The sequence below is a fragment of the Chanodichthys erythropterus genome, chromosome 11 (assembly GCF_024489055.1).
Source record: "Chanodichthys erythropterus isolate Z2021 chromosome 11, ASM2448905v1, whole genome shotgun sequence".
In the NCBI taxonomy this organism is placed as follows: Eukaryota; Metazoa; Chordata; class Actinopteri; order Cypriniformes; family Xenocyprididae; genus Chanodichthys; species Chanodichthys erythropterus.
In genome coordinates this window covers 49,132,604-49,155,969 of record NC_090231.1, presented here as the reverse complement: position 1 = coordinate 49,155,969, position 23,366 = coordinate 49,132,604, and the positions used below count along the sequence as shown (strand labels likewise).

The window sequence follows — 23,366 nt, the reverse complement described above, 5'->3', positions numbered from 1 at the left end:
CGCTATTTACATGGTGGAATTTGCAAGCGGAACAACTGAACGCGTAGAAACGGATCTGCTCGTGCACAAGGTTAAATCTAACCAAAGCATTTTTATCTTTTTGCACACAATAATAATATTTTACATTGTAATCCTTTTGTTTTTAATATTTGACATGTTTGTGTGCTGCTGCGCATCCCTGTGTGTGTAATAAGCAGAGTATACGTGCGTTGTGCACCCGCATGAATGCGCATATTACTAACGCGATCTCTAAATAACAAAACAAATATTGTGCCAATGACTTTTGACCAGGTTTCTGTTGGTCAGTGGCGCAGTCGTTTTCAGTTGCCTGAAAATATTAACGCGCCTGGACACACCTTGTTTTCAGACCAGCACACAAATGGGCATGAGTGCATTTGCTATTTAAACAATGTGGCCACTGGACGAGAAAATGATAACTGCCGGGTGTATGATAGAGGGCCCACTATCTCTGTATTAATAAAATGTATTTAGTTACTGTAACGAGGTTAGTAGATATGGGAAGAAGGAGGCGGGAACCGGCGAACATTCAACGTAACTTTAATATAAAATAAACAAACAAAACGAAAGTAATGCCGGCAGACCCTCGCGGACGTCTGCCGGCCACACAAACATAACAAAACATAAAATAAAGTCCAGGCCTGGTCCTCTCTCGTCCTTCACTGATGTCGCTCCTCCTTTTATGCCTCCGGAGCTCCTCCGTGAGAGACTCGAGGCCGGCACGCCTCGCAGGTGACGCTCATTATCACTCGCGTCACCGGCCTCGCGCCGTTCCCTCACGGCTCTCGCCCGCCCTGCTCGTCACATACCCCCAACGCCCCTCGCAGGCCGGGGGGTACCTCCGAGACTGCGCTTTACTCCCCCCCCGGGGCCTGTCTCGGCGGCCGCAGCACCTGGGGGTAAGGACAGACGAGACGAGAGAAAGGAGACGGAAGCAAGGGGAGCGACAGGACGAGAGAGGGGAGAGAGGAAAAAAAAAAAAAAAAAATGCTGGGTCCGGCTCCCAGACACACTGCCGCTCGGTCCTCAGCCTGCCAAGAGGCTCTTCTTCGCGGTGCCATGCGGTGGCACTGGACGCTCGGTGGACGGCCCGATCCTCGACCGCCTCCTGGCGGCCGGCGATGGCTCCTCCGACTGAGGGCAGCCGGCAGCGAGTCCCCCGTCCCCTGCTCCTCCCCTTCATGGCGGACGGCAGCAGGCTCCGGCCCACGGCAGACGGCGGCGACTCCTCCGCTCCCTCCAGGTCCAGGACGGCAGCCACCCCACCTCGTCCCAGGAGCACGGCATCCGGGTCTCCGTCCCACCTTTCACAAGGCTCCAGCACCACCGCCTCGGGCAGCCTTTCGCGGTCTTCACTTCCGCGCTGCCCGAACTCCGCAGCACCGCGATCCCCCTCAGCAGCGAGGGCTCTCCGACAGCATGTCCCTCCTTCCTCCCGGGTTTCGGCACCAATGTAACGAGGTTAGTAGATATGGGAAGAAGGAGGCGGGAACCGGCGAACATTCAACGTAACTTTAATATAAAATAAACAAACAAAACGAAAGTAATGCCGGCAGACCCTCGCGGACGTCTGCCGGCCACACAAACATAACAAAACATAAAATAAAGTCCAGGCCTGGTCCTCTCTCGTCCTTCACTGATGTCGCTCCTCCTTTTATGCCTCCGGAGCTCCTCCGTGAGAGACTCGAGGCCGGCACGCCTCGCAGGTGACGCTCATTATCACTCGCGTCACCGGCCTCGCGCCGTTCCCTCACGGCTCTCGCCCGCCCTGCTCGTCACAGTTACCATTTGAACTCATAGTGTACTACAAGTGGTAACTAAATAAATTTTTTCATAATGATGTTCTTAAGATTATCTTAAGAAGTACTAAAGAACTTTTAGTACATAAAGTACAAAATAAGTGCGCGAAAATAGAGCACTTTAAGTATAATTTGTTGCTTTCTGTGTTTTTACAACTGAGGATGGTGTTTGGATGAACACAGAAACGTCTTGTCTTTTTTTTTTTTTTTTTTTTGATTTTAATAAAGAGTTTGTTTGAATATTTTATTACCGGGATGTTTTAGAAAGTCATGATTATTTAACTTCAGAATTAAAATTTTCAGATAATTTACTCACTCCCATGTCATCCAAGATGTTTATGTCTTTCTTTCTTCGGTCGAAAAGAAATTAACGTTTTTGAAGAAAACATTCCAGGATTTTTCTCAGTATAGTGGACTTCAGTGGGGTCCAACGGGTTGAAGGTCCAAATTGTAGTTTCAATACACGATCCCAGCTGAGGAATAAGAGTCTTGTCTAGTGAAACGATCTGCCATTTGCTTAAAAAAAATTTAATTAAAAAATTCGCCACGCATTATGTAATCACGTTGTAAAAATCACGCGTGACGTTGGTAGAAGTACCACAGTACTCGTTTTCTCCTCCAACTTCAAAATTTTCTGACATCATTGTTTTACCTTTTTTTTTGTAAAGGGCTTTTGACTTAGTCTTTACACGTTCACTTTTTATAAACACTTGCTTGGTACTTCCGCGTACGTCACGCGTGACCGTTCCAGCATATTACGTAATGTGTGACGCACCACAGAGCTAATGCAAGACAAGCATTTGTGCTCTCAGCTCTGTTTGACATGTTTCAGCATATTTGTATTCATTCCACAGAATTACAGAACTCAAAATCAGGTCATAAAATCTGAATGAAGTCTGAGCCTACTGACATCAAGTAGAATTTAACCAGCGCCTGCAGAATTCAATGTTCCATATAATTGCATGTTTGAAATCAGTGGGGGTGGGGGGGTGGTAAAGAGTTTCAAAAGATTTCATGTCTACAGATAAAACTTAAAGTTGCAGTTATGTTTCTTTAATGAAGATCTTTCTAATCCTGACATTCAATACATTAAACATTTAAAGTAAATATAGTCTGTGAGTTTCTCCTGCCATGCATCAGCAACGCTACTTTAATTGAGCAAGAATAGTTCTGAAAAACCAGAACATGCAAATAAGTCTATTTTTATGGGCAGTAAAGTACAAAGTTAAAACGAAATGAGGTAATTAAACTTTAAAAACTTTTTAAGTAAATGACAGTGTGTTGAGAGGAGGGAATAGAACAGAAAACCAAGTTAAACTTAAAACTGTTTTAATAATTGTTAGCATAATGTAATAAAGCTCATTTAATTTACATTTAGATTACATTCATGTTCCTTCAAACTCTTTGTATATTGTGTAAATGAGAAGTAAACAGGTGGATGAGGATTTAATTAGTGTGGAGTATGCCGTATCTTAAAACAAAACATTACCAGTTCAGTGAAATGACAGAAATAAGCTGCAGGCCTCAATAATGCAGACGAGCCATCAGAGCTCAGACAGTTCAGTCGGCGTTCATTCCCTCAGTGAAAGCACTGCGATTGGACAGGACAGAACAGCAGATGCTTTGAAACATCTCAGGCTAATTCACACCATCCAGTCAGAAGGCACAAAAGATGCTGGAGAGCAGGAAACTGCAGAACCGTGCTGCTTTTAGTGAAAGGAAATAAGGCACTTTCCACAAGTAGCATAAAGAAAAGGGGCACAGAATGTCTTTTTATATCAGTTTTAGTTGTAGTTGAAAAAATTGTAGTAATTTTTTATTTAATTTAGTATACAAATTCAACTAAATGAGAAATGTTGCTTTTGGCAACTAGCTGAAATAAAATAAGTTTAAGCTTTTTTTTTTTTATTTCAAGTAAACAATTTGGTTATAGTTTTAATTAACTGGTCAAGTTATCTTTTTTTTTTTTTTTTTTTTTCAATTCAATGATGCAAACCCTAAAAAAAAAGACAATAGTCTCATTATTCTGCTCAATTCAGTTCAGTATTGATTCAGTTTAGTTCAATAATTGTGTAGGCTAAAGTTCATTCATTATGAAACAAACTATAATAACCCTGTTTCTCATCATGAGGTTGAAAGGATCCATATGTTTAGTTCTTGAACATATTTATTGTCATTAAAATATTTTTTTTCAACAATTAATAACATGTTAAACTAATTGTCAAAATAAGGTTCTATAAAATATATATACACACACACACAAATCTATGACCCTTTTTCCAGTCGAATGATAATTTAGCAGATTTAGCTCACTTATAAGAGATTTTTTTTTCTTACAATCTACCTTTGAAAACCCCCACACACCTGGGAGCTAGAAGGAAGATCTGCTCTGAATCGTTCTGAATTTCAGATGCCTCTATAAATTTGATTCCTCTCTTTCTGTCTCAGTCTCTGTTCCTGTTCTGATCAGTGAGACGCTAATGTTCTGTTATGATGATGGATTGACCCTCTCTAGAGAGAGGAAGTGTCACGATGGAAATAATTAGGCTCTCAGCACTTAACCCAAATGTGTGTGTGTGTGTGTGTGTGTGTGTGTGTGTGTGTGTGTGTGTGTGTGTGTGTGTGTGTGTGTGTGTGTGTGTGTGTGTGTGTGTGTGTGAGAGAGAGAGAGAGAGAGAGAGAGAAAGAGAGAGAGAGAGAGAAAGATGCTCTATCACTCATGCTGCTCAGAGCTGACAGATGTATTAAACAGAAACACAAAGCTGAACTCCGAGGAGGAGTGTGAGAGACATGCAGAGAAACCACAACACTCATCGAGATACACATAGTTTACTGGGTCACCTGCCTGTCACAAGACAGATTATAGTCTAAGATACATGAGACTATTACATGAAGCTAATTATAATAAATACAGACTAACTCTACCCGTAACTCTTTCCCAACCAGCGTTTTATCTTAAAGTTGCCAGCCAGCACCAGCATTTTTGATCATATTCAGAATATTCATATCCAGAATATTTTGTTGTATGAATAAAGAAAGAACAGAGCATCTGCTTAAGAAATATATTAGTTTATTTTCTTATTTATTTATTTTTTTATCAACACTTGACTGTAGGCATATTTAATAAAAAATAAATAAAACTAAATTAATAAATAAAAATAAATAAAAAGCTGAGAAAATCACATTTTTGTCAAAGACTTCTTCCAGATTGGATTCAGAATGATGATCAAAGCATAGATCAGCACCCCCACAGCTTGCTCAGTCGTGAACCTCTTAGTGGGTTATGCTCTTGATTGTTTGATGATCATGTTAGCTTACATGTGTTTAAGCAACTTCTATCCTCTCCTGGTTTATGCAGATCTTTTTTCTTCACTTGTATTTGGATCCGGAAATTCTGTTCTATTTTAGAAGATGTGTAACACCGCCACCTACCACATAACAGTGAAAACACGGATTGCTGGAAAAGCATGTCAACGGCAGAGAAAAAGAAAACATTTTAAAACATTATGGCCTGGTTATACAGACAGGGCTTAGATTAAACCGGGATTAGGCCTTAGTTCCATTATTTTATTAGCTTTTGTAAATCACATTAATCACACCTTTTTGTAGTTTACCTCTTTAATCTTTAAGGAATAGAAAAACAAGAAGTATAAGCAATAGTCGCATTCAGTAATTTGTGTGAAAGCCGGATTATTTGGATTATTTTACGTCGCCGATCTTTACTACATTTTCTATTCTTTAAAATACATCAGAATGCTTAAAAATATACTAGATGGCAATGTAATGCTGGTTGGACTTTCATAATATATTGGAGTTATCAAAAGTACCGACTTTGGTACCAATCGGTACAGAAATTAAAAAAATGTGATGCTTTGAGCGCTGTTGAGCGGATTCGTAAACACCTCTGATTGGCCATTGTGTTCACGTGCTCATCGGATATGTCTGTGATTGGCTACAATGAACAACACGTGGGAATGTTTGAAAACGGACAAAAGTGTTTAATTTAATTAAAAAGCGTTTTGAAAGCGTTTGAACATTTCAAACACTCCCGTGTGTATCTGTGTAAGCACTTGTTGAAAAGCGTCATTGATGACTATTTAAAACGTTTTTGAAGAGTTGATCAATGAAGCCAATCACAGACACATCCAATGAGCGCATCAACACACTGGCCAATCAGAAGTTTTTACCAATCCGCTCAACAGCGCTCAAAGCGTTACATTTTTTAAATTTCTGTACCAACATTGTACTGAAGTCGGTAATTTTGACAACTCTCTAATATATAGTAATATAAAGTAACAATATAGGTTAAGGAAGTTATATATGGTAACAATAGGGGTATTAATAGTTATTGCCCAGTATTATAATGATAATTATAATAGTCAGTACATATTATGTGTATGCAAAACTGTAAAGTGCTACCGTAATACTTTATGATCGTAATCATAGAAGACATCTTATGCTGATTTTATATTTAATGTTTCTATGAATAATATTATTTTGGTCATGAAATTCAATAAATGTTTTAACAAAAAAAATTAACAATATTACACATTTTTAATTAATCACCTTAATGTGTTAAAGTTGACAGCCTTAATTTGTTTATTGATCATATTTACCTCCTCAACCTCACTTCTGGAGAGAATTTTTCAGAGGTCAGGATCTTTTGCACAAACACTGTGCAGGTGAAATGTCAATTTGTGTAACAATTTCCACTGCGGAACAAAAGATGCATTTAAACCTCAACCTCAATGAACCTCTGTCTCTCTCTCTCTCTATGTCTTTCTGTCATTTATCTGAAGGTGCTTATCTCAGTGTTCAGCATATGATTTACAGAGGTGTATAATTAGTCGACAGCATAATAAACGTGCCTACACTGATAATCACAACCAAACTTCTGTTTAATAAATGAGCTCATATTGTACATGATCTTCTTTGGAGAATCAAACAGAAAGTCTTACTGAGTCATAGTTAAAAACTGAGAGATGAGCTGAAAGTATTATACTCTTATTGTTAACTAAAAGCATGATCAAATTAGCTAAATATTTAATAAACAAACATTCAAGGGGCGGGAGATGTTTCACTTCGTGAAAATCGGTAATCCAATTTTGTGGAAATAAGTGCGCACAGATTCTGTGTGAGCCTGCCGAGAGATTATGCATAATAATAGGAACACTGCTCACAGCTGGCAATTTCAATCCAACAGTAATTGTCTTGAAAGTGAAGAAGATGGAGGAGAATTTGTTACAAAAGCTGTGTTTTAAAATGGGATGAATTTTGAAACAGAACTTCTTGTCCCTTTTTTAAATAGCCATAATCATAACCATTTTTGCTAGTCATTTGTACAGTGGGGGGTGGACATTCTCAATCTTATGAAAGCCTATATCTACCAAATAAGAAAAAAACAATCACGCTTTTGTAAAATTATAAATGAAAATGAAATGATGAGATGCTAAGTCATTATGAGATCAATTTGAAATTAAGACAAGTAAAAATTGAGATTTTAAGTCAAAATTGTAAGTCATTATTAGAAAAGGTCAAAATTGACAAAAAGGTCAAAATTATGAGATTAGTACATTTTTGTCATGATTGACTTTTTATCTCATAATATTGACTTGTGTCTTAAAGGGTTAGTTCACCCAAAAATGAACATTCTGTAATTTATTACTCACGCTCATGTCGTTCCACACCCGTAAGACCTTCATTCATCTTTGGAACACAAATTAAGATATTTTTGATAAAATCCGATGGCTCAGTGAGGCCTCCATTGACAGCAAGATAATTAACACTTTCAATATCCAGAAAGCTACTAAAGACGTATTTAAAACAGTTCATGTGACTACAGTGGTTCAACCTTAGTGTTATGTAGCGATGAGAATACTTTTTGTGCACCAAAAACACAATGACAACTTTATTCAACAATATCTAGTGATGGGGCGATTTCAAAACACTGCTTCATGAAGCTTCGAAGCTTTACAAATCTTTTGTTTCGAATCAGTGGTTCGGAGCATGTATCAAACTGCTAAAGTCATGTGAACCATTGAAATTTCTAAATGTTTCGAAACACTTGTGATGTAATGAAGCCTCATTTACTGAAATAACTTGACTTTGGCAGTTTGATACATGCTCCGAACCACTGATACGAAACAAAAGATTTGTAAAGCTTCGGAGCTTCATGAAGCAGTGTTTTAAAATCACCCATCACTAGATATTGTTGAATAAAGTTGTTATTTTGTTTTTTTGGCAGACAAAAAGTATTCTTATCGCTTCATAACATTAAGGTTGAACCACTGTAGTCACATGTAAATTATACATAATTACATGCAACTAACCCTCAGCCAAACCCTAATCCTGCCCTAAACCTATAGTAAGTACATGTTGTTAATTAATATTACTCAGTACTTAAATATATAATTACACTGTAACATTGACACCTTAAAAAAAAAGTGTAACCCAGTATAATTACTTACCTAAGAAGGTACTGGTAATATAAGGTAACTACATGGGTTAAGGTTAGGTTTAGGTGTAGGTTCAGGGTTAGTACCTAGTTATAACCCAGTTATTGTAATTGCTATCATAAGAACATAGTATGTACATGTGGAACAGGACTGTAAAATAAAGTGCTACCAAAATCTATACACCCTAAGTGCAAGATGAGTCTTCTTTGTGATTTTTTTTTTGTTCTTTGTAGCAGAGATGCAAATTTAAGAATACACTTTAAATCTGTATCTTTGCTAAAATATTATTTTGCCAACTTTTATGAGTAAGTTAACAGAAAAAAACTCACTAGCTGACTATAGTTAAAGAGTTAGTTCAACCAAAAATGAAAATATTGTCATTTATTACTTACTGTCATGCTGTTCCACACCCGTAAGACCTTTGTTCATCTTCAGAACACAAATTAAGATATTTTTGATGAAATCCGATGGCTCAGTGAGGCCTCTATTGAAAGCAAAGCTACCGAACCTCTCAAGATCCATAAAGGTACTAAAAACATATTTAAATCAGTTCATGTGAGTTCAGTGGTTCTACCTTAATATTATAAAGCGACGAGAATACTTTTTGTGAGCCAAAAAAACAAAATAATGACTTTTCAACAATATCTCGTGATGGCCGATTTCAAAACACTGCTTTATGAATCTTTTGTTTCAAATTAGTGATTCAGATCTCCTATCAAATGGCTAAACTGCTGAAATCACGTGACTTTGGTGCTCCGAACCACTGATTGGATTTGTAAAGCTCTGAAGCAGTGTTTTGAAATTGGCCATCACTAGCAGATATTGTCGTTTTGGTGTTTTGGCGCACAAAAAGTATTCGCGTTGCTTTATTATATTAAGGTAGAACCACTGAACTCACGTGAACTCTTTTAAATATGTTTTTAGTACCTTTATAGACCTTGAGAGGTTCAGTGGCTTTGCTCCCAATAAAGGCCTCACTGAGCCATCAGATGTCATCAAAAATATCTTAATTTGTGTTCTGAAGATTAACGAAGGTCTTACGGGTGAGTACTCTTATGGCATGAGGGTGAGTAATAAATGACAGAATTTTCATTTTTGGGTGAACTAACCCTTTAACCCCACTGAGAAATTATCCATTTTATCCAGGACCAGGTCTTTTCCATAACAGGCTCACTCACATAGACCGTCAGAGGCTCTGATGAGATATGAATGCTAACATTGGTTGAATGTCCCTGCTTTTTTTCTGTGGCTGCTGAGGAGATGCCTGTATGATACCAATGCTAACATTGTTGCTGCATTTGTTTGATCTTCTCTGTGTGTTCTTCTCTCCATCTGTGTGGCTGCATCAGGTGCCATGGCCAATCACCTCATCCCAAACTCTCTGCTGCGCTCACACGCCTCTAACAACCCCTATAACACCTTACTGGGCGAATCAGCCGTCTATAACAACCCCACTCTCAGCATGTACAACGCTCAAGGTGTGCTGCATTCTTCCGTTGCTTTAACTTGCTGTGCACTAACTGTATGTGTGTGTGTTTGTTTGTGTGCGTGTGTGTGTGTGTGTGCGTGTGTGTGTGTGCGCGTGTGTTGTGTGTGTGTGTGTGTGTGTGTGTGTGTGTGTGTGTGTGTGTGTGTGTGTGTGTGTGTGTGTGTGTGTGTGTGTGTGTGTGTGTGTGTGTGTGTGTTTGGGGGGAAATGGCTCCACTATGTGGCTTCAAGCTGAACGTGTCTGCGATCATCTTTGTCTTTTGTCTGGTATGGTCTGTAGTAACACTTAGTTGCCAATGAAAAAGTAGTTCATACAGCTGAAGTAATCATAGTAACTGATGGCTATATTTTGCGGCATGACACAAATGCGACTCAGTCTTTATGAGCATTAGTGCCTTATCGCAGAATAAAATAAAATCACCCACTCTTTTGAAGACATGTCACACAAATGTGTCTCATGCAGATGGGATTTGACAGCTACACTGGACTTGATGCAACTAAAAACAATGAATGCGCTCCTTGCATGCGAAATTCACAGTCCAGAAATCTACCATTTGCTCTCTCAGGAAGCTGTGCATTTCAGAACAAGCGTGGGATAATGACTTCTTCATCTAAACAGAAATGCAAATACAAACTTTATACACGCATGAGTGCTGAATCACAAGACAAAATCGTCCACTTTTTTGAAGACTGAAGGGTTTGGACATTAACGCATGACGTTTCTATTACATCACAGCACTGATGCAAATGAAAACACTAAATGCATTCCCTGCATACAAAACACTCAGTAAGACTTCATACATCCAAAGGCTAGAAATCTACCATGCACTCATGCTTGCAGGAGGTCTGGCATTTCAGGCCGAGCATGGGATAACGGGTTTGGCCTGTTTACACCTGGTCACTTCATGCCTTATCTCTGATTGGATAGCTATCCGATCGTGAAAAGACCAGGTGTAAATGCCCTCTTTCGAGATGGATTTATGCTGCGTTCATGCCATGTCATAATTACAGTAGTCTCAAGATGACAACATATTATGTTATTTTCGGAGCGGTTCACATCCTCTGACTGGGAATTATGTGATTCTGTAGCACCACTATCAACACCTAAATGAATCTGCAGCGGTCAGGTGGTACAGCGGTCACATGGTACACGTGGGAGCTCTCAGAAAACTTGTATCTTACAAGCTGTAATTATGAGCTTGAACATAAGGACATGAACACTTTTTACGTGCTGAAATCGCGCAATTGCTGTAATTATGACATAGTGTGAATGCACAATTAAATCCAATCACTCAAACCACTTCAGGAGGTGGATTGATGTTCCAGATGCAACTGGGCAAGTGGAAATGCATCTGGTTGCTAAAGCGGCCTTTGATCTTGAAATTAGCTGATGATAAATAAAATGCAGCTCATTTTTTGTTGTTTTTGTTGACGTGAACTCCGTTAAAGGGTTAGTTCACCCAAAAATGTCAAGTACTTACCCCCATGTCATTCCTAACCCGTAAAGCCCGGAACACACCAAGCCGACGGTCGGCCATCAGGCAGTTTTTGTACGTAGGCCGACTAAGGGTGCTTTCACACTTGGTTCGATTGCCTGGACCGAACTCAAGTTTGATTGCTCCCCCCTCCCCCTGCGCCCGCTGGACTGTGTTCACATTATATTATTTGGGTCCGACCCACGGTTCGTTTGCGTAATCAAGCCAGCAGCTGTTTACTACGTTGCTTAGTAACTATGGCACAGGAGAAGGCGGCAAAATGCATAACGTTGCTCTCCTCACTTTTATATTTTTGTTTTTGAACCGTTGGTTTTGTTCATAACGGCACTTGCCTCTATCTGCCGCGACTGTAGTACAGAAGGTGAGCAGAAATAAGAAAGGCTACACTACAGCTCTCTGCTTGCAGCAGGTCAGTCACGCTCGTCGGGAAAGTGAGTGAAACACACACACAAACACATTTTTATCAAATAATACGGCAGTAATAGCATTTCACTTCCGCAATTTGGTACGTTTGCATTCATATCAGAAGCCAACCGTACCCCAGACCACCCTTTTTAAGCGGACTCGGGTACGGTTCACAGGTGCGCACCCGAGTTCAGAAGACACATCATCCAAACGTCCCGAACCCTGACGTCAATCGAACCCGGATGTGCACCAAAAGTGCTAATGTGAAAGCACCCTAAGTTTTCTCAGTGTGTTCCACACTGTCAGCTGAAGTCGGTCCTCGACAGCTTTTTTTTTTGGCCGATTCGATATGTTGAATCTGCGTCGGAGCTCGTTGTTCAGTCTGGCCATCTGATCATTCTGATTGGCTGTTCAGCTACTGCCACCTGCTGGTACGGAAAGGCATTTCTTCTTACACAGGCGCAGAACGGACGTGCCAAGCCGTCAGGTGTCGAGTGTCGGTTTGGTGTGTCAGGGTAACTTTGCACCCAGACGCTGCCGACGTGAGCCAACCCAGCTGTCTGCTTTTGTCGCCACTAGTTCGTCGGCGTCGGCTTGGTGTGTTCTAGGCTTAAGACCTTCGTTCATCTTCGGAACACAAATTAAGTTATTTTTGATGAAATATAAGAAGTTTTTTATCCTCAATAGAAAGCAACGAAATTACCACATACAAGGTCCAGAAAAGTAGTAAAGACATTCCTATGCTATTTTCAAATTTTTTTTTATGTCCGAACGCCGGCTCAACCCGGCTGCTAACGTGAACAGGTGTCAGCCAATACTGAGTGGGCGTTCTGACGTAGAACCTGGAAGTGCTGCAATGAAAATAGTGTAGGAGAATGACAGGGGAGAGACGAATTTGTTGAATTAGGTCGCTATTTTTGTTTTGTTTTAGCACAAAAAAAGTATTCTCGCGGCTTCATAACATTAAGGTTGAACCACTGTAGTCACGTTGTCTTTAGTACTTTTCTGGACCTTGAATGTGGTAATTTCGTCGCTTTCTATTGAGGATAAGAAAAATCCTCTTGGATTTCATCAAAAGGTCTTACAGGTTTGGAACGACATGAGGGTGAGTCATTAATGACAGAATAGTGCAGGAATTAAAGATCAGATTTATATTCATTTTGCGGAGACAAATTTATGCGGCCAAACAGACTTTACCATGTGTGATTTTTACCGATCAGTAAAAACGCATAAATTGACCAGGTGTAAACAGGCCCTTTCAACTTTAAAGGCAGTCTAATGTGTCTCATACAGAAGGGTCGCACTAAGCACTAATAAGAATGTGCTTCTGCAGGGCTGCATGCAAAAAAAAAGTCAGTTTTCAGAGCAAGACTTCATACGTCTAGCGACTTCTTTTAGAACAGGAATTTACTGCGCTCTCATGCTGAGATGCTCACAGGAGGCATGGCTTCTCCTGTTAGCAATAACGCATCCCTGCACGCAGCTGTCTCACTCTTGTCTCTTCCCGACTGTCTGTTGATCTGCTTTCTCCCCGTCACCACCTGTTAGTGCCACCTTTACTAATGCAAAGATCTGAAAAAATTCAAAAGGCTCTAGAGACAGAGAGGTAGACGCGTCAGCAGGGAGGGGCGAGTGCGGGATAACAACCTCTTCATCTACGTTGACAACATTGTAGCGACCTTGAAATCTAATATCAATAAAAGCCCAGAAATTACGAATAGATCCCAGGCCACTTTTAATGTTCCTCTTTAGCCCGATCAATAACTCTCTTACCGTATACAAGTCTGACTGTGGAATCGCGTTTGAAGCGGAGCGCTCCGCTAATGGAGACAGAAGCCCATTTCTGCGCCCTCCAGACATTCAGGGGGCTTTAAAGCACAATTTTATGGCATTTACATGTGCATCCTGGGATTGCGAGGGGACACGGGGTGTGTGTCTGTATTTGAGAGGTGAAACGATGGGGTTGAGCGTAACCATTTACCTGCGCTTCATTAATCTGTGTGCATGTTCTATTTGAGCGGTCACTGTGAATGCTTACCTGTACCTTTTTTCTCTTTCCTTTTTCCATGCTGTCCTTTAAGAGCCCTACAGAGAGACAAGTATGGGAGTCAAACTAAACATTGCTTACCAAATGTAATTTCCCTTAACGTTATTACTCTTTTCTTAAAACTATAGAAAACGCCATTCTGCTAAGAGATGTTTAAGTCAATATTCTAATCAGAGAGCACTCTCAACCTCATTAAAATGAAAACCTAATTTTCTCGTCTCTTCATCGACGCAAAGTGATGCTTTTGTTAAAATAGAAGCTGAGTGGACAATTCGGTGTTTTGCAACCCTGGTCTTTTTTCCCCCAATTAAAATTTGCATATTTGTCGAAGCCACTGATAAGTAAAACAAATGTTATTTATTTGTTTATGCTCAAATGATTTATCTAAAAATTGGTAAACAAGAAAGTGCTTCCACGATTTGTTTTTTTTTGAGTGTGGGAGAGTGTTAAATTTACCAGCAAGATGCCAATAATATGCAAAATTTAATTAAAGTAGAAATCTATAGGCGGAGAAGCTGCTCTCTCTGTACCTAATGATATATGAGTGTTATATAAAGGCCAGCATGATTTGGTTTGTCAAAAGCTTTTACATGCCAAGCGTCTGCATTAGCTGTTGTGTTTGTTGTGTGTTTGTGTTTGTTGTGTTTGCCAGCTTTGCTATTGATTTGAGTGTTCTGTGGGAAGATAATTTATAACCAAAGATGTGTTTGACTGGTAAGTCCATTATCACAGCGCTAGCTGGCACGTTTCAGTGAGTTCTACAATGAGTTTTAAACCTCACATCAGCCTTGAACCCATGACGAATCCAATCAAGATAGCATTCTTTGGAAGCTCAATTAATATTCGCCTCAGGGATGAAGAGTTTCAAGGTTTTTCAGTTTGTTTCTGCGAGCGGTTTTGCATGCCGGTCTTATTATTTGCGCCAGGCGCAAGTGTTTTTAATTACCTCTTCTCCTTGACTCTCCATCTTACAGAGGGAATCCTGAACAATGCTCGGGATACAAGTGCCATGGATACTCTACCACTGAATGGTAACCATGGCAACAGCTACAGCTTGGCCAGCGCCGATTACATGAGCGACTGCGTGCAAATCATTGACCGCACGTACAACGTACACAAAGAGACCACGCTGGAGAAACGGATCCTGAAAGAGCTCACCTCCAACTACTTGCCCACCTACCTGAACAACCACGACCGCACGGCCGAACACGGACGCAACCTTATGAACAAGTTGGTGAACGAAGTCAGCAACGGGGGCGGGGTGAAAGACTCGCCCATGCTGCCCGTCAATCTTGCATTGGGCTTGGACGACTCCGGATCTTTCCCGCCCGAGGACAGTCTAGGGCTGGATTTGATCAGGGAGGAGTCCAATGCACCTTTGCTTCCCCCACCACGCCACATCCAGCCTGTTCCCACCACATTCAGCTCAGCCTCTTCATTGCGACGGCGCCTTCCCCAAGAAAACAGTGAGAGTTTCTTCCCTCTGCTGACAGAGGAGCAAACGGAAGAGACTCCGTCCCCGCAGAGAGACTCGCTCTACACCAGCATGCCCACGTTGCCCGACCCTGAGCGCGCCGACACGCATTCGCTGCCCCGCGGTGGTGACACGCACACGCTTCCCAGGACCGGGGAGCCAGATGACGTGTACTATAAGAGCATGCCCAACTTGGGCTCACGCAACCATCTGCACCAGCTGCATAACTACTACCAACTGGGCCGCGGAAGCAGCGACGGCTTTATCGTCCCGCCCAAAGATGAGCTTTCGCCCGAAGAAATGCCGCAGGAGCCCGCACACATGGTCACCAGCCTATAGAGGGTGCCGAACATCACGCATTCTGCTCTGCTCATCCTCATCACCCAATGACATCTCGAGCTCCACGTGCTCTTCTACGTTTCCGTACCGTTCTGTCGTCCGCAGTTGTTCACTCTTGCTTCTACGTGTCCGCAGAAAAATTAACTGCAACAACAAACCCTGTGAGGCGATTTTTGTATTCTGTTCAGGAAAGGATTATGGGTACTTTTGCTTGTTGAGGAATGAAAGCTGACATTCTTTTGATTCTATTGGTCGTGCACTTCTACTTAAATGGGAAAACAGACCCAAAAAAGGATTTGCTGTATAACCTTACGGGGAGTGCGAGATTTCGAGGGTTTTTCACTCTCAGCAGCCCCGAAGGAATACAAATAACTGCCAAAAACATTGTTAGTAGCTCAGTGCCGTCTAGTCAACACCAATCAAGTCTGAAACAATGTGACTCGGAAACTATTTTAATACCTTCTGTATCCATATTTGCTTTTTAAATATGTTTCTTCTTCTCATGTGGTGAACAGCAGCACATTTTGCTGCGACAGAGAACAATGCCGAAGAAGGAGGACTCCACCGTTTCTGTTCTTTGCTGTATTAATAACAAATATTAAAAAGTGGGGGAAGAACTAATACCGGAGAATTCTACAATATTTCTATGTAAATGTACAGACACTAGTGTTACACAGGATAGTGCTTATTCTGTTCCTACGCCTTTCCGCTTCCGTAACCATGGTGATTTCAGATCATTTCCTTTCTCTTCTGATGGTCTTGTCCTCAACACGACAGGTTTTGATCCCTCGCTCTTTTTTAATTATATCTTTTACATTCATGTCTTCATTTCAGTTTGAATAATGGCAAGTAGAAAAAAAAACAACAGAATAGACAAAAAAAAAAAAAAACTTTTTTCCTCATTCTATTTGATTTATAGACACCAGTTTGTAGATGAAGAAAGCATTGAAAATATGTTGCCATTTTGGGGTAGAGATATGAGAATCACAGTATATGATCAACAGAAGTCGTTTTCATTCAGAGAGAGAGAGATTTTAACAGAGATGCATACGAGGCACTTGTATGATTTGACTGCAGAGATCCACATTTAGGATGAGAGAAACCTAAAAATACCTTCTTTTTGCCTTTTTTTTCTTTCTGGTGGAGAATGAATGTTTATTTATTTCACTGAGGGAAAAAAGTACAAACTATTCTGCAAAACTGCTAGAGGTGAAATGAATGTGGCACATTATAATTTTTTATCATAACAAATATGATTATTAATTTTATTTATTCTTTTGTTTATCCTTTTTTTTTTTTTCTTCTTCTCCTGTGGTTGAATGACCTCTCACTAATATTTGTTGTAACAGTGAAACTTGTTTGCCAACAAATAAATGGCTGACAGAGTGAAGCCGAGAGTTGCTGGATGTGTACGTTTTCTGCAACACAAACACGTCTCATATGGCTTTCTTCAATTAGGAGCTCTTTTGACATCAAACCTTGAAAAATAAAACTTACAACTGTTACATTTATGGTAAAAAATGATACAAGTAATAAAGAGTAATATAAAAAATAAAAATCTGATTCTGGTCTTGATCAACCTTGAAGTGAATTTAGTATAATGTGTGATTCTGTGTGTGATGGTAATGACATTGTTCACATTATGGAGAAAAAGTAAGTCAAATTAATGCTTCATTTGGGGGGGAGGGGGGGAATGATTGGTTTATAATTAAATTCTCCAATAGTAACTCATTTGGTAATGGTTCCTAATAAAGGCACTTTGAGATCATGATTTACATTTGCATTTACATTCATTCAAGTACAATTCCTAATGTTACAAGCAGAAGCAATTAATTCAAGGGAGTCGTATTACCTTACTACATTTGCAAAAATACTGTACTAAATTAATGTTAGAGCAGTTGCTTAGTCAAATGCTTTCAGAAGTAATGTGTCGTGGAAAAATAGTCAAATTAATGACAGCAGCATTGAGGGCGAAAATGGATGAGAATTCACCTGATTTTAACAAATTTTATACAGTTTTAAAGAGAGAAAGTAAAAGTCTGGGTAGGGGACAGTCCCAAAAGTCTTAAAAGAGTCCCAAAAGAGATACATTTTATATCTTTACATGCTATGCTTTAAAACGAAAATGAGTTTCTCATCCATGCAACTGCATGTTAAGCAAAACAACAATGACGATGAGCTTATGTCCCAATCTATGACAAACTTCCTGCCATTAAAGTGAGTAGATGTGTGTATGGAGTCTATAAACCGTATGCTTGTATGCTAGTAAACTTTTAATGCACATCAGTCTGCCTAGCTGCTAAATAAGATTCATTCTCCATCATGATGATGGTATTTACAGTAAATATTAATCAGTCTTGTTGGATAAGCAAAAACATGATTTGAAATGTGTTGCTCTTTAAGGAAATTAAGTTGCTGGGTGACAAGTTGCCATGGATACAGAATTCTTCAGCTCTATAAGGAACTTTTTATTATTGTTATTATTGAGTTATAGGTGAATCCTTGAAATACTTGAGGTACACTGAACATTAAAACATCTTTCAGGAATATTTGATGCATTCATGCTTGTGGCCGTGGAGTCGTCACACCCACTCTACTAAAATCTTCATATTTGATGGATTGCTTAAAAAAAAAGCCCAAACACTGCATAAAATTGTCAGTTAGGCTCTATTTTAAAGGAACAATTCATCCAAACTTAAATTAAATAAATTTACTCATCATCTCATGTTGTTCCAAACCCCTATGTTTTTTTGTTTTTTTCTTCTTCTTCTTCTTCTTCTTCTTCAAGGAACACACAAGGTAAATGTTGCTTGCAAAAAAAATGATTTCATCAGGATGTTTTTGAATGGATGATAATTTAATTAAAAAAAATTCAGTCATGACAATTATGTCAGTTTGGTTGGTGCTTGTGTTTCTTACTCTTTCACACACTCCACATTATTAATGTCATTACAGCAGCTCATAACAGGCGAAATGCCAGCATGCTTACACAGCAGCCCAGGTCACACTAACAGACACAGAGACTGCACAATTTATGGAAATTGGATACACAGGTCTGGATGAGCTTGTATTTACTGAGCACTTCTTACAAAATATCAGTACTAAATGTGTCTTCAGCTGCTTGGACTTTATGTTCTAGAAGTTGATTTTTATTGAAACTAACATTTTAACTTTAGACTTTTTGATAGTCTTAGAAACTTTTATTAACTCTTTTATTTGGGCTATTTTTCAAATGCCTCCTAAGTAGATTTTATTGTTTTAACCTTCTTTCAGGGACTTCTTTCAGACTTTCATTCTTAAAATGAAATGTTTGTCCTTATAATTAATTTAATTACATTTTTTTTATATATATATTTTAAAACTAAACATTTGATTAACCTTGATTTTCTTCACACATCACATACGTCATATTTCATCTCAAGCTCTTCACAAGTCTCCTTGCTAACATTTTGATTGCGGCAGAAATGACACCAACTATAACAGTTGTAATAATTGATGATAATAAATATTTCTTAAGCAGCAAATTGTATTAGAATGATTTCTGTAGGATCATGTGACACTGAAGACTGGAGTTATGATGCTGAAAATTCAGCTTTGCATCACAGGAATAAATTACATTTTACAAATTATTCAAATAGAAAACAGTTCTTTTACATTGCAATAATATTTCACAACATTTTACTGTATTTTTGATCAAATAAATATAGTCTCGGTAAGCATAAGAGACTTCTATTGCCGATCCCCCAAACCAGAGGTTGGACACTGAAACTGAATAAGGCAAGTCACCTTTATTTAGCATACATATCTTTTTACCATACAGACTCAAAGCAGCTTTACAGTGATAACAGGAAAATTATGCAACAAAGTTTGTTTGTTTATATATATATATATATATATATATATATATATATATATATATATATATATATATATATATATATAATAGAGTTGAATACCCTCCTCACATTTTTGTAAATACAAACCCGATTCCAAAAAAGTTGGGACACTGCACAAATTGTGAATAAAAACAGAATGCAATGATGTGGGACATAGATGACATATCAAATGTTTAAACTGAGAAAATGTATCATTTTAAGGGAAAAATAAGTTTCTAAGATTTTAAATTTCATGGCATCAACACATCTCAAAAAAGTTGGGACAAGGCCATGTTTACTACTGTGTGGCATCCCCTCTTCTTTTTATAACAGTCTGCAAACATCTGGGGACTGAGGAGACAAGTTGCTCAAGTTTAGGAATGGGAATGTTGTCCCATTCTTGTCTAATACAGGCTTCTAGTTGCTCAACTGTCTTAGGTCTTCTTTGTCGCAACTTCCTCTTTATGATGCACCAAATGTTTTCTATGGGTGAAAGATCTGGACTGCAGGCTGGCCATTTCAGTACCCGGATCCTTCTTCTACACAGTCATGATGTTGTATTTGATGTAGTATGTGGTCTGCCATTGTCATGTTGGAAAATGCAAGGTCTTCCCTGAAAGAGACGACGTCTGGATGGGAGCATATGTTGTTCTATAACTTGGATATACCTTTCAGCATTGATGGTGCCTTTCCAGATGTGTAAGCTGCCCATGCCACACGCACTCATGCAACCCCATACCATCAGAGATGCAGGCTTCTGAACTGAGCGCTGATAGCAACTTGGGTTGTCCTTGTCCTCTTTAGTCCAGATGACATGGCGTCCCAGTTTTCCAAAAAGAACTTCAAATTTTGATTCGTCTGACCACAGAACAGTTTTCCACTTTGCCATAGTCCAACTTCAAACTCTTTGCAATTTTTCTCTGAAAAACTCCTTTCTGATATTGCTCCACTATTTTTCGCCGCAGCATTGGGGGAATTGGTGATCCTCTGCCCATCTTGACTTCTGAGAGACACTGCCACTCTGAGAGGCTCTTTTTATACCCAATCATGTTGCCAATTGACCTAATAAGTTGCAAACTGGTCCTCCAGCTGTTCCTTATATGTACATTTAACTTTTCCAGCCTTTTGTTGCTACCTGTCCCAACTTTTTTGGAATGTGTAGCTCTCATGAAATCCAAAATGAGCCAATATTCGGCATGACATTTCAAAATGTCTCACTTTCAACATTTGATGTTACCTATATTCTATTGTGAATAAAATATAAGTTTATGAAATTTGTAAATTCTTGTATTCCTTTTTTATTCACAATTTGTACACTGTCCCAACTTTTTCGGAATCGGGTTTGTATTTTATTATATCTTTTCATGTGACAACTCAAGCTTGTATAACAATGTAAATTTGCTGTCCCCTCAAAATAACTCAACACACAGCCATTAATATATAAACCGCTGTGAGTACACAAGTGAGTACACCCCTAAATAAAAATGTCCAAATTGGGCCCAAAGTGTCAATATTTTGTGTGGCCACGATTATTTTCCAGCATTGCCTTAACCCTCTTGGGCATGGAGTTCACCAGAGCTTCACAAGTTGCCACTGGAATCCTCTTCCACTTCTCCATGTCGACATCACAAAGCTGGTGGATGTTAGAGACCTTGCGCTCCTCCACCTTCCATTTGAGGATGCCCCACAGATGCTCAATAGGGTTTAGGTCTGGAGACATGCTTGGCCAGTCCATCACCTTCACCCTCAGCTTCTTTAGCAAGGCAGTGGTTGTCTTGGAGGTGTGTTTGGGGTCGCTATCATGTTGGAATACTGCCCTGCGGCCCAGTCTCCGAAGGGAGAGGATCATGATCTGCTTATTCATGGCCACCGTGCTGCAGCTCAGTTTCAGGGTCTTGGCAATCTTCATATAGCTGATAGGCTATATGTAGAGCAACAATTCTTTTTTTTCAGATCCTCAGAGAGTTCTTTGCCATGAGGTGCCATGTTGAACTTCCAGTGACCAGTATGAGAGAGTGAGAGCGATAACACCAAATTTAACACTCCTGTTCCCCATTCACACCTGAGGCCTTGTAACACTAACAAGTCACATGACACCGGGGAGAGAAAATGGCTAATTGAGCCCAATTTGGACATTTTCATTTACAGGTGTACTCACTTTTGTGGCCAGTGGTTTAGACATTAATAGCTATGTGTTGAGTTATTTTGAGGGGACAAAAATTTACACTGTTATACAAGCTGTACACTCACTATTTTACATTGCACTATAGTGTCATTTCTTCAGTGTGTATATATATATACAGTGGGTACGGAAAGTATTCAGACCCCCTTACATTTTTCACTCTTTGTTATATTGCAGCCATTTGCTAAAATCATTTAAGTTCTTTTTTTTTTTTCTCATTAATGTACACACAGCACCCCATATTGACAGAAAAACACATAGTTGTTTACATTTTTGCAGATTTATTAAAAAAGAAAAACTGAAATATCACATGGTCCTAAGTATTCAGACCCTTTGCTGTGACACATATATTTAACTCAGGGGCTGTCCATTTCTTCTGATCATCCTTGAGATGGTTCTACACCTTCATTTGAGTCCAGCTGTGTTGATTATACTGATTGGACTTGATTAGGAAAGCCACACACCTGTCTATATAAGACCTTACAGCTCACAGTGCATGTCAGAGCAAATGAGAATCATGAGGTCAAAGGAACTGCCTGAAGAGCCTGATGTTGCACTTAAGGTTCCTAAGAGCACAGTGGCCTCCATAATCCTTAAATGGAAGATGTTTGGGATGACCAGAACCCTACCTAGATCTGGCCGTCTTGCCAAACTCGGCTATCGGGGGAGAAGAGCCTTGATGAAAGAGGTAAAGAAGAACCCAAAAATCACTGTGGCTGAGCTCCAGACATGCAGTTGGGAGATGGGAGAAAGTTGTAGAAAGTCAACCATTCTCCAAAGTCAACTGCAGCCCTCCACCAGTCGGGGCTTTATGAAGCATGGTGGTGGCAGCATCATGCTGTGGGGGTGTTTTTCAGATGCAGGGACAGGACGACTGGTTGCAATCGATGGAAAGATGAATGCGGCCAAGTACAGGGATATCCTGGACGAAAACCTTCTCCAGAGTGCTCAGGACCTCAGACTGGGCCGAAGGTTTACCTTCCAACAAGACAATGACCCTAAGCACACAGTTAAAATAACGAAGGAGTGGCTTCACAACAACTCCGTGACTGTTCTTGAATGGCCCAGCCAGAGCCCTGACTTAAACCCAATTGAGCATCTCTGGAGAGACCTAAAAATGGCTGTCCACCAACATTTACCATCCAACCTGACAGAACTGGAGAGGATCTGCAAGGAGGAATGGCAGAGGATCCCCAAATCCAGGTGTGAAAAACTTGTTGCATCTTTCCCAAAAAGACTCATGGCTGTATTAGATCAAAAGGGTGCTTCTACTAAATACTGAGAAAAGGGTCTGAATACTTAGGACCATGTGATATTTCAGTTTTTCTTTTTTAAACAATCTGCAAAAATGTCAACAATTCTGTGTTTTTCTGTCAATATAGGGTGCTGTGTGTGCATTAATGAGGAAAAAAAAAATGAACTTAAATGATTTTAGAAAATGGCTGCAATATAACAAAGAGTAAATAATTTAAAGGGGTCTGAATACTTTCTGTACCCACTGTGAATATATATATATTGTGTCAAAAGTTGGGGATCGGTAAGATTTTTAATGTTTTTAAAAGAAGTTTCGTCTGCTCACCAAGGGTGCATTTACTTACAGTACAGTAAAAAACAGTAATATTGTGAAATATTATCACAATTTAAAATGACTGTTTTCTATTTGAAAATATTTTAAATGAATTTTCAGCATTGTTAATCCTGTCTTCAGTGTCACATGATCCTTTAGAAATCATTCTAATATGTCAATTTGCTGCTCAAGAAACATTTATTGTTTACAATTGTACAAAA

At 39.5% G+C, this 23,366-nt stretch overlaps 1 protein-coding gene across 15 annotated transcripts in view; it reads left to right on the top strand.

Moving 5' to 3' along the window:
- The window catches only part of LOC137030018 (adhesion G protein-coupled receptor L3-like), a 433,419-nt gene that overhangs the window by 378,340 nt on the left and 31,713 nt on the right, over positions 1-23,366 (top strand). For 10 of the 15 annotated variants that reach the window (XM_067399940.1, XM_067399937.1, XM_067399938.1 and 7 more), the window contains 2 exons: positions 9,622-9,750; positions 14,683-17,169. The exons of 1 other annotated variant lie outside the window; for it this stretch is intronic. In XM_067399940.1, coding sequence (XP_067256041.1) covers positions 9,622-9,750; positions 14,683-15,521 — 968 coding nt within the window. In that variant the 3' untranslated portion in view covers positions 15,522-17,169. Of the gene's footprint in view, positions 1-9,621; positions 9,751-14,682; positions 17,170-23,366 lie in introns of those variants that run through there. 4 more of the 15 variants (XM_067399945.1, XM_067399943.1, XM_067399944.1 and 1 more) reach the window with 1 other exon arrangement.